The sequence below is a fragment of the Camellia sinensis genome, chromosome 10, assembly GCF_055761805.1.
Source record: "Camellia sinensis isolate YWXY chromosome 10, ASM5576180v1, whole genome shotgun sequence".
NCBI classification, from domain to species: domain Eukaryota; kingdom Viridiplantae; phylum Streptophyta; class Magnoliopsida; order Ericales; family Theaceae; genus Camellia; species Camellia sinensis.
Window position 1 is genome coordinate 138,052,623 of NC_138970.1, and position 12,524 is coordinate 138,065,146.

The 12,524-nt window shown below is 49.6% G+C and overlaps 1 protein-coding gene across 1 annotated transcript; it reads left to right on the plus strand.

Moving 5' to 3' along the window:
- Positions 1-594: 594 nt before the first annotated feature.
- On the plus strand, positions 595-1,869 carry LOC145801729 (uncharacterized). Its single transcript, XM_082893443.1, has 3 exons — positions 595-704; positions 798-1,391; positions 1,473-1,869. The coding sequence occupies exons 1-3, from the start codon at positions 603-605 to the stop codon at positions 1,617-1,619; spliced, it is 843 nt and encodes a 280-aa protein (XP_082749569.1). The 5' UTR covers positions 595-602; the 3' UTR covers positions 1,620-1,869.
- The last annotated feature ends 10,655 nt before the right edge of the window (positions 1,870-12,524 follow it).

Sequence of the window (12,524 nt, forward strand, 5' to 3'; positions counted from 1 at the left end):
GTATTGACCGGCCTTGACATCGGAGGTTGGTCCATCCCCTACGATGAGGATATGGGCGAGTGGGAGGCTGCCTGGATGTATCTGTTGGGGGCTCGCCCGCCTGTTGACAGGGTCTCTGGGAGAGTCCGATACACTTGGTTCTCTTCCCATTTTCGGCGGGCGGAGATGGTGCCCGAGACTCCCGAGGAGACAGAGCAGTATGCCCGTGGTTTCCTTATGTTCCTCTTCGGGACTACCCTGTTCGTCGACAGAGGGAACACAGTCGGGCTATACCTGCTGAGCGCTCTGGTTGACCTATCACAGGTCCATCGATATGACTGGGGTGGCGCCGGCTTGGCTACCCTTTACTTTTATATGAGCGCGACCTCCCGCGGGCGGGGCGATTTACTTGGCGGCTACTGGAGAGCCTGGGAGGTACTTTTCTGTCCTCTTGATTTACAATTCTGCTTTTCATCACTTGTACATTGCACACACAGCGCACTTTTACAGTCTGTATTTTGCTCTCAGCATTTCGTACTTACATTCTGCACTGTTTTTCTCAGCTATGGGTCTATGTATACTTCCCAGCATTAGCCCCAGAGCTGGACGTGGCGGGGATTCTCATGACCCCATATTCATTGGTGTTCGAGGGCCCGCACCGGCCGAGACCTCGAGAGACCCTCCTTAACCTGCGACAGTACTTTGACACTGTGCGACATTCAGAGGTACCTCAGAACTTTCAGTTCCTTTCATTTTCATCTTTGATTTGCCCTGTATATTCTCGATTTCTGATTGGTTTATGCATTTACCATCCGCAGATCACATGGCAGCCCTGGGTGTCCCTGGGTGATGGTCTCCGACTTCAGTATACCGGAGCGTCGGACATCTCCCAGTATAGGGTCCTGCTCGAAGGGCCGGTTGGCAGGGCATGGTTCCTGGGGGAACGCTTTCTGCGCCAGGTATGGGGGTATCTTTCTCAGGATCCTCCCGTAGTACCTCCAGCCAGTATGCGGACTGCTGACAGGCTCTCTTATTCGGAGGTAGTCGGCGCCATGCTGGGCAGTGATGCTTTATTATATGTTGAGGAGGGGGACTACGCCACTTACCGTCACATATACTTGATGCCTCCATTGACGGGAGCTCATATCCCGATGATGAGGCCTGCCGGTATGTCATCCTCGGGCCAGGCTCGGGCTCGGGCTGCAGACGCCCCTTCTACTAGCAGGGCTGGTACATCTAGAGGTGGGAGTAGACCGGTTCCTCCGGTTCCGTCGACTTATCCTCATCCCGGATGGCCAGATATGCCGACTGAGTTGATGGCGTGGCAGTATGGGGCTATCTCTCCGACTCCGATCCCGCTAGAGCCTCCGATGCCCAGTGATCGATACGCCATTGATCCGGACTCACCGCCGGTATTCTCCACTTTTTTCATTCATCATTCAGATGTTTAGACACTCTTCTGTTCACTGATGATTATGAGCTCATTTTTGCAGCCATCGCGAGGGTACATGGAGGAGGTGGTTGGACTGGTGGCCACACTCAAAGGCATGGTCCTGCGTAGGAAGGCACAGTTGTCTGTCGCGGGCATTCAGGTACCCTTCAGTTTTCTGGCATTTATCATACTTCTGATGACATGCTGATTTCTACTGCATCGATAGACTATTTGTGTAGAGCACATCTGACACACACCCCACTTGTACACTGTATTTACATGCACCCACTTCATGTAGCCTTTGCTTGTATCTGCATCTGATGTATATATTTGGACTGATGCATTTGAATTGAACTCTTTGTTTTCAGATGCCTTCATGGTCCGGTCAGCCGCAGGCCAGGCCACCTGGGCCTCCTTGGGGAGCTGGGCCATCTGGGCCTTTTCAGGGGGCGGGGCCATTTCGGCCTTCCAGAGGAGCCGGGCCTTCTAGGCCTTTTCGGGGAGCTCGAGGAGGGCCTGTCCACAGACGCAGGGGCTCACGTTGTGGAGGTGGAGCCTGATGAGGAGGAGGAGGATGCTGAGGAGGAGGAGGAGGCTACCGATCGTCAGTCAGAGACATCTGCTGAGGAGGGGGGCTCCGGTTTTGGCTCGGGGAATAGAGGTGAGGCTGAGGGGGATCCTGAGGATGACAGCTCCGACTCAGATGGTGATGATGGTGCGGAGATTGTCCCGCAGAAAAGGATGAGGAGTGCTTCTCGTTCCCGCTCCCGAGGACTTTGATGTTGCTATTTCCTGCTTTATTTTTCTTTTTCCTAGTAGTTTATAGCACTTTGCACATTGTTAGGCAGTTTTATTTTTGTAAAACTTGTACCTTTGTTTGTTGTAAAGCATGATGAAATGAAATAGCTTTTGAAAAAGTGTTTGTATTTTAAACTTTTAGCATCGTATCGCATCAATTTATTTCGCACAAAAAAGAAATTGAATGGGAATGCGCATTGTGTAATCACCAAGTCAGGTAGTGAACCGACGCAACGAACTAAGCAACTCAACTTACTAAGATATAACAGAATCTTTAGCAAGTTTACAACTCGATAAGCAAAATGCAACAACGCAAATAAACAAGACTTTAACAAAAATTGCTTAAACAGAGAGCAATGACTCAAAAACACAAAACACGTCCGCTCGACAAACAACTCGATAAGCAAAACAACAACTCGATAATCAAAACAACAACTCGATAATCAAAACGACAACAGAGTGTACTTCTGATGATCTGGGCATCGGAACGCATCCGAAACGGAAGGAGATGAAGGCTTTTGACTCTTCCGTTGCATGGAAATGCTTGGAACTCTCCCTCGAAGGGTAAAACAGAGCCGAGGAGATACACTGCAGCATTGCTGGCCATCCCTGGGAGCTGGCCGGCCATTTTTGTGGAGAGAGACAGCTGGCCGGCCATTTCTGCAAAAAGTAAATAGCTGGCCAGCCAGAAAAGGTGGCCGGCCGGCCACTCAGTCCTGCAGCCACCAGATTTTTGACACGTGTCCCTGTGAATAGTGTCTTTCCTTCTATAAAAGCCTCAACTTCGGGAACATTCATTTCATCTTAGTTTTAGACAAAGATGGAGGCGTTTCTCGCAAAAAATGTCACATCTTGGATCTCTTCCCTAGATGGCTCGGAAAAGCTGAACTTCCGGGGTTTCGGCTTGAATGCACTATTCACGCTGAGTCGTACTCCGCTACAGCTTCCTTTTCTCCATGCCGCGGCAAGGTTCTGGAATCCAGTGATGCATGTTTTTAGCTTTGGCGGCCAAGAGATGTGTCCCACTTTCGAAGATTTTCAGGTTTTGATGGAGTCTGAATGCTCTGAAGTGATCTTGCCCCAGCTCCGTTTTGGCCACGCTCAGGTTTTAGGGCGGATGTGTGGGCTCACGGCGCATGATGCTCGATCTCTGATCTGCAGTGGGGAACTGGACATCCGTGGCTTGATCCACCGTTTTTCCAACGCCGGTGACCGCAGCAACCATTATTGGCAGGGTTTCCGGCAACACGCCCTCTGCTTGTGTATGTTGTCTCATTTTCTGCTTTCCTCGGGCTTCGGCGGGGCTAGCATTCGCCTGATTGAAGTCGCCCAAGGCTTGAGAGAAGGAAAGAGCTGTATTGCCATGACCTTGGCCGAGACACTGATGGGCTTAGATTCTGTCTATCGCCGGGAGGCGACTAGGTTCGCCGAGAGTCCATTGCTGCTACAGGTAATGTTTCCCACCCGACCTCACATATATATTTGCTCACATCACTCGACCCTCAGGCTCGGTTTTTCTCACAAAACCCTTGTCTTACTTTTCTCTCATCGTACATCTCTCTGTTCTTTATTCTCTCATTTTCCATCCCTCCCCTAGGTATGGTTAATGGACAAGTTGCAGGTTGTGGACTCTTGCCTGGCCTATTCAGCTCGAGGCTACTTCTTTCGGCAGCGCCTAGTCAATGCTCTTGACGAAAGGTGGTGGTTCGATTGGATGTGCAATTTGTCCGCAGACGGCATTGCTTGGCGTTGTCCTTGGCTCAACCTCCCGGCAATGAGCTATAGTATGTCTCGGCTGATTGGGATCCAATTGATTGGTCTAACCCACTGCGTGTTCTATTTTCCGTTCCGGTTCCTGCGTCAGTTTGGTCATGATCAGATCTGCCCACCGGAGGGGATTGAGTACCCAGCCGCTTTCCCAGTCCGGGGTGCACAGCTTGCCCGATATGCCACAGCATGGAGGACTAGAGAGCTCCTGGCCCCTGCTTCAACTTTCAGTTGCACTTTGTCCGATGAGTGCTTGGATTGGCTCAATGAGGAGGCACAGGTTGGGCCTAGCTTGGCATCAGATGCTCCGTCCAGCTCTGGGAGGGGACGCAGAGATACTTGATTCAACTATGCCCCAAATTTATTGCTTATTTAGCATTTTCAAGTTTTCGTTATGAATGTACTAAAAAAAAGCAACCTCGATTGTAATGCAAGAACAGGAGAACTCAGTTTTGAAATCAATGAAATTGAAAGTTGTGGTACTGAAATTTTTTCGCTTTTGGTCCAAAAATGGTCTTAGTCGTAAAAAGATTGATTTGAACAAAGTCAACTTTTATTAAAACTTTTCAAAACTATTTTCGATGTGGATCAGAACTGGACACGCCGAAGATCTGTCACTGAGATGCACAACCCCAGATCCCTGCAACTAGAAAGTTGCCCCTAGTCTGAAGAACAATGCGGCACTCCATAGCAACGGAAAGTTGCCCCTAGTCTGAACAGCACTGTACCGGAGATCATGATAAATGCTGATGGATAAAGATGACTGAGACGATCAAAATGGACAGAGTTGATCGGGGAAAAGTTTATGGCTGAACTTCAAGGTGAAGTTGCCTACGTATCCCAAAGATGGGAATCAAGCCTTACGTAGTTCAGGCCAAGGTTCACTCGAGTATTTTCACTCTCCTTTTGCGCTCTAACTTTTGCCAAGGCCGCCCTTTGCGGGTTTTCAACCTTGCGAGCTCAGTTTTTATATTTTCTAATTTTTTGTGCTCTGAATTTTGCCTAGGTCGCCCTTTCGGGTTTTCGGCCTAGCGAGCCTCTCAAGGATAGTATTTCTTCAACTTGTCCATATTGATCGGTTGTGAGAATTCCAAGCCATCTAGATCCATCAGAACCACAGCTCCACCTGACCAGATAGCTTTGATGATGTAAGGACCAGTCCAATTGGGTTTGAACTTGCCCCTTGGGTCGTGGATGGGAGCTCGGTTGTCTTTGAGCACCAAATCTCCTTCTTTCAGATTCCTGGACTTAACCTTCTTGTTGAAAGCCCGGGCAATTCTACGTTGATAGCCTTGGATGTGGTACAGTGCTTTCAGTCTTCTTTCATCAAAGAGCATGAGTTCTTCGAATCTGCTTTGCTGCCAATCTGCTTCGGCTATCTGGTATTCAGCCAATACTCGTAACGACGGAACCTCAATCTCAATGGGTAGAACAGCCTCCATTCCATAGACCAATGAATATGGAGTCGCTCCAGTAGAAGTTCTGATTGAAGTCCTGTAGCCCCACAGAGCAAATGGCAGCTTGTCTGGCCAATCCCGATAAGTTCCCACCATCTTCTGCAGTATATGCTTGATATTCTTGTTGGCGGCCTCAACCGCTCCGTTGGTTTGCGGCCGATATGTAGATGACTTATGAAAAGCCACATTGTATTTCTCCAACAAGTCTATCACTTCTTTCTTGAAATGGGAACCATTATCTGAAATTATCTCATTTGGCACCCCGTAGCGACAGATGATGTTGTTTCTAATGAACTTTGCGACATGCGACGCCTTCAACACCGCGTATGATTGGGCCTCGACCCACTTTGTAAAATAATCTATCGCTACCAGGATAAACTCATGCCCGTTTGACCCCTTCGGGGTAACAGCTCCGATCACATCAATTCCCCAGACTGAAAAAGGCCATGGCGAAGTCATGTTGTACAGTTTTGACGGCGGGATGTTCATGCGATTTGCATGGATTTGACACTTGTGGCATCGCCGAACAAAACTAGTACAATCCTCCTCCATGGTTGACCAGTAGTAGCCCTGCCTGAGGATCTTTCTGGCCAGCATTACTCCATTCATGTGTGCACCGCACTCCCCCCCATGGATGGCTTCCATCAGGCGTTTTGACTCTTCAGCTTCTACACAGAGCTTATGCATTCCCAGATGACCCCTTTTGTACAGCTTTCCCCCGCAGATAATGAACTGAGCAGCCATTCTCCTGACAGCCCTCTTATCCTTGGCATTTGCCCCTAGTGGATACGTCTCCTTTTCCAAGAAGTTCCAGATGTCGTAATACCAGGGGTTGCCGTCTTGAACCTCATCTATGGCGGAAATCGACTCGTATGCTGGCGCGAACTTTTGATCAATAATGACTGGACGCATCCGAACTCCGGACGGGATGTCTATCATAGAAGATAGAGTTGCCAGTGAATCTGCAAACCTGTTGTTCTCTCTTATGAGGTGGGTGAAATTTAGCTTCTCAAACCTAGGAATTAACAAATCCAAGGTCTGGTGGTAGATTATCATCCTTTCCTCCTTGACCTTCCAATCTCCTTTTGCTTGAGACACAACAAGGTTCGAGTCCCCAATGACGTCCAATCGTCTTGCCCCTAGTTCCAGGGCTGCTTCCAAGCCAGCAATACATGCCTCATACTCTGCTTCATTGTTGGAAACTTTGAACCGGAGCTTGAATGCTAGAGGGATACGGGAATCGTCAGGCGCTATCAGCAACACCCCTATCCCATACCCATACTGGTTTGACGCTCCGTCAAAGTACATCGTCCAAGTTTCATCTTCGACGTGCAGAATGGCTTCATCTGGGAACAGATACTCAAACGCTTCATCTCCCTCAACCGGGTGGTCGGCAAGGAACTCCGCTACCGCTCTCCCTTTTACCGACTTGCGCGTTATATACTTCAAATCAAATTCGGAGAGCAACAGCAGCCAGCGAGCTAGCCTACCCGTAAGTGCTGGTTTCTCGAAGAGATATTTGATGGGATCCAAACGCGAAACCAACATTACAGAGTGGGCTAACAGGTAGTGCCGCAGCTTCCTGGTTGCCCATACCAAGGCCAAACAAGCCTTCTCCAGCGGTGTATAGCGGGTCTCGTAATCCAGCATCTTTTTGCTCATATAGTAAATGGCTCTTTCCACTTTGTCTTCTGACTCCTGCGCGAGCATGCAGCCCATGGTAGTCTCAGTTACCGAAAGGTACAATATCAACGGCCTCCCCGGCTCTGGTGGCGACAACACAGGTGGGTTCTGTAGATACTCTTTGATCTGCTCAAAAGCTGCTTGACATCGGCCGTCCCATTGGAATTTCTTTCCTTTCTTTAGGAGACCAAAAAGTGGTTCACAAGTCAAGGTTAATTTAGAAATAAACCGTCTTATGAATTGCACTTTACCCAGAAAGCCTCGCACCTCCTTTTCAGTCCTTGGTGGTGGCATTTCTAAGATGGCCTTGATTTTGGAAGGGTCGACCTCGATGCCCCTTTGTGTGATCAGAAACCCTAGCATCTTCCCTGCTGTAACACCGAACGTGCATTTCTGGGGATTCAGTCGCAGCCAAAACTCTTTGATCCTTTGAAAGAATTTTTGTAAGGCGGTGTAGTGGCCCTCTCTATCTTTGGACTTGACAATCATGTCGTCCATATACACCTCGACCTCCTTATGGATCATATCATGCAATATTGTAGTTGCTGCCCGTTGATACGTAGCTCCAGCATTTTTCAACCCGAATGGCATCACTCTATAACAATATATCCCCCACGGGGTAGTGAACGCAGTCTTCTCCCGGTCTTCGGGTGCCATTACTATTTGATTATAGCCTGAGAAACCATCCATAAACGAAAGCAAGGCGTGTCCTGCCGTGAAATCCACCAATTCATCGATGTACGGCAAGGGGAAGTCGTCCTTCGGACTGGCCCTGTTCAAATCTCTGAAGTCTACACAGACCCGAATTCTGCCGTCCTTCTTTGGCACCGGAACTATGTTGGCCAACCAAGTTGGATATTCAGATACCAGCAGGAACCCTGCGTCAATTTGCTTGGTGACCTCTTCCTTAATTTTGAGGGCCCAGTCCGGGCGAATCCTTCTGAGTTTCTGTTTGACAGGGCGGGCCTCGGGATCAAGAGGGATCCGGTGCTGTACAATCTCAGGATCGATTCCAGGCATGTCTTCGTAGGACCACGCGAAAACATCTTTGAAATCTTTTAATAAAGCGACTAAGCGCTCGCGCTCCTCCGAAGACAACGTGGACCCGATCTGGACCAGCCGCGGGTCCTTCTCAGTACCAACATTCACAGTAGTGATTTCATCCATTAAAGGTTTAACAAATCTTTCCTGCTCTTGATCAATTAATCGTTGCAAAACTGGGGGAATTTCTCCCTCGTTGTTTTCATCAAAATTTTGAAAATCCTGATTTAAGCAATAAATCAAAGGCACAGAAAAATACTCGGAAACCACATCCACATCATTCTCATTAAATATTTCCAAGCCGTCAGATTCCTCTGTTACAACAGACTCAAAAGAAAATGAAAATGACGACCTAGACAGGACTGTGGCATCCGGGGTTATCACTCCCAGGAATGCCGGACTCAGACTCAGTCGAGCTGGAATCTGATTCCGACGTACAAGATTCGGTAGAATCAGATTCCGGCTCACTACCTGACCCCGGAACTGCTAGATAAAAAGCCTTCTTCATATTGCCAGATGAGAGAAGGTGCGATAGATGCATCCAAGATCGGCGCTGGAAAGCCCGCAGCTATTTCATCTCCAATCACAGAAACCGAAGAGTTATCCCCCAAGCACTCTTGGCCGATCGGAGGATCTGATAGTAGACTCGCCAGTGCTACCCCCATTTCAAGCTCTGTGCTCTCAGGATCCACTGTTTCACATTGCTCAACCTCAGTTGGTGGGTCTGTCTGCGCTTCGGCAACGTCATCCCTAGATAGCTGTATGTCGAAGAAGATTTCAAAACCAGGCACGCGCGTCCCCTCCGCATTTAGCCATGGCTTCGGGAAGCTGCAGAATGGAAAATCTTCCCCATCCCGGACGAAGCGTCCGTTTAGGGTACCCCAGATGGGCCTGTGCATTAACTCAAATGGCTTCCCGGCCTTCTTTGCTCTGGCCCTTCCGGCCATTTCTTTCCCTTTCCTCACCCAATCCTCTTTGGTGGGCAGATAACCCAGTCCAAAGGCGTGAGGGTTGTGTGGCACTTCGGCCAACACTGAGACGCCCTTCCGGCCGCTTCTCCCTAATCCCATCCCGGGGGTATGTTTTAGCTTGTTTATGAGGTAGATAGATTGTGCACTAACGTACATACCCTCATTCACAGCCATGACATTCTGCACCACTTGAGCCTCGGCCAAAGTGAACCCCGACAAAAACACATCCTCCGTGCCGTGCTCGATCTCCAAGACAGGTGTGGACACTTCCGGCGGCGGATGGATTGATGAATTCCCAAAAACGATCGCTACCCCTTTCCCATGAGGGTACTTTAGCATCTGATGTAGAGTGGAAGAGACTGCTTTGACCTGGTGCAACCACGGTCGCCCCAAAAGTAGGTTAAAGGTTGCGGGAATGTCCAAGATATGAAATTCGATGCTGTGTTGTCCTGGACCAACCTTGGTTTGAATTTTAACAGTCCCCATCACTTCTCTGCTGGTATTGTCGTATGCTCTGATCACTTGGGTGGTTGGGACGAAGTCCGCGGGTTTTAACCCGATCGCATATGCCGTTCTGGTTGGGCAGACATTAATTGCAGACCCGGTATCAACAAGTACCACCGGTATCCACTTATCTCTACATTCCACAGAAATATAGAGAGGTTTGTTATGACTTGTCCCCTCAGGTGGTAGCTCCTTGTCCGAAAAGGTTAATGCCGGGGAACCTCCTCCCGGAAAAACCAGCCCAACCAGCTGTTCAGGCATGGTGTCTATGGAGAGTTTGGACTTGTCCATAGCAGATAGGACAGCTTCTCTGTGTACTCGTGATGCCATTAGCAGTCCCCAGATGGAGATGTCTGCTTGTATCTTTTTTAACTGTTTCAGCACAGCCTCATCTTCAATCTGCTTCTCCTTCTGTCTCTCCGCTTCTCTATCCTTCCCGGATGCCTCGGGTTGGTCCAGGTGTGGGGGTTTGAAGTACCGCCCACTTCTTGTCATATGGTCAACCTCATCGAGGTACCAAGTATCATCCGGCTGGCCACTTCCCCAGTCTTCATCGGTGTGGGCAAGACACAAGTCGTCATCTTCCCACCACATTCCGCTGGCAGCCAACAGACACCTGTCTGGCTCCGGTTTAGTTGCTCTCTCAATATCCCCTGTCCATATGCTCGCAGCATTCTCCATTTTCGTGCACGCAGCACTTTCAGTCCCCTCAGGGCCTTTAGCTTTTCTAATTCTCTCAGCCTCCTCAAACTTTCCTTGTTCCAGCTGCGTCAGTACAGCTGTTTGTTCAACAGTTCCCATATCCATAATGCCCATGTCCCGAGCGGAATTCTTAACACCGGCGCTCTCCGGCGGTACAACTTGACTTTCGGCCGTTCCGGCCACAATTGGTACTTCTGCCCCTGCCGGGCTCTGTTCTGGTTGGGCTTCCCCTACTGCATCCGGTTGATCTTCGAGCCATCCAGTGGCCTCCTCTGATCCCTCATAATCGTACCAGTTAATCGATGCCTCCCCCAGTTCCTGGTCGTCGAGAAATTGCAGGTTGGCAAAGTCCTCCTCGACGACTGTCAGATTATCTGCCCATAGCCCAGATCCATCTCCCCGGATCATGCATAGCTCTCCTGTCTCGGGCAATTCTATACTTAGCCCAATTCGGCTCATTGATAGGATATACTTGCTTGGATCATAAGCTCCCCCAGCAAAATTCTGTCCAGTCCCAGATTCAGCAATCTCATTCTCTCCCAAAATCTGCCCTGCCCTGTCTTCGACGGTCACCACCATCGGTTCTGGTTGGGTTTTAGAGATGTCCACCATGCACAAGAAGTCAGTGCAATCGGGAAGGAGCACCTCCGGCTTGGGTAGGTGGGTGGGTGTAATATAGATGCTAGGATCGTAAGATGCGACCCCAGTCTGGATAAAATTAATTCTTTTGGGAGGAGGAGCTTGGTTATGTGGTGGGAGAGGGTTGGTTGTGACATTGGGTTTATCAGGAGGTGCGATCACCTGTTTGTCAATAAGATCTTGGATCTCATGACGCAATCTGTAACAACGGTCGGTGTCATGACCGTGTTGTTGGTGGTACGCACAGTATTTTGACGGGTCGTAAGAGGGGGGGAGTGGATTCGGCAATGGCTTTGGTTCTAGGGGTTTTAAATGATTCTTTCTGATCAATATCCCCAGAACTTTGGTCAGAGGCATATATAGTGGGGTAAAGGTTCTTTGGCCTCGCGGTTGGAATCTGTTGGCTTGTGTGTTGCTCCCGGACGCGCCGGAAAAGGGTGTGGCAGGCATGGGCCTTGGAGGGGGAGGGGGAGTGGTGGTGACCATACTAACTTCCGAGGCTCTTGTATTTGCAGCGCCACTCGGGCCCGCATTGTTGTTACGATTGAACGTCCTCCTCGGTTGTTCTCTGTCATGGTCAAACAGACCTTGTTTCATCGCGTCTTCGATTTGCACCCCCATCTCATGTAAATCTGCGAAAGTAGGGAAGGGGACTACAATCATTCTCTGCATCAGTTTTGGGTGGAGATTGCGCACAATCATCCGAATTTGATCTTTGTCCGTGGGCCTTAAAGTCATCATTGACGCTTTTGCCCTCCATCGGATCACAAAGTCCGAGAAAGTTTCCTTGGGCTCTTGCCTTGTCGTTTCGAGATCACGAGTTGTGATCTCGATCTGAGTGTTGTATGAATATTGTGCGACAAAGGCCTCAGCCATTTCATCCCAGTTCCTCTTCACTTCGTCTTGTAACTTTGCATACCAATGGGAGGCCACACCCGACAGGGTTCGGCCGAATAATGAGAGCTTCTGTGGTCGTGTTAGGCCCATTGGCCGCAAGACGTCTGCGAACAGTCGGATATGGACCATGGGGTCGCCGGACCCATCAAAACGGTCGATTTGTGGCATTTTGAACCTATCGGGGAGTGTTACGGTCTCCTCGGTATATCCATCTTCGATATCCGGCATAGCCTTGACCCCTTGGGATTTCTTAAAAAGCTTCTCCAATTTGCTCAATTTCAGAGCTGTATGATCAACCTCGACCTCGAATGGAGAGTCCGGGTGATTGGATGTATGGACTTTGGACAGTTGTGGTGGAAGCGGGGGCGGAGCTGGCCCTGTTGGAAGATTCGTGTCCTCTTGTAAACTTTGGACATGCGGCAGGGTATTCTGGGCATTTGGTGGGGCATTCTGAACAGTAGGTGCCTGCTCAGGTAACGGAGCCCCTGCCGGAGGAGGAATTTGGTGTGAAGCAGATGCCGCGTTCTGCTGTTGCAGTCTGGTGATTAGTTCGGCCTGTTGGGCCATGATCGCGGCCTGCTGTTTGGAGAACTCCGTTTGACGGGCGGCATCATCATGCATCTGTCTCATGCTCTCCTGCATCTGGCGCATTAG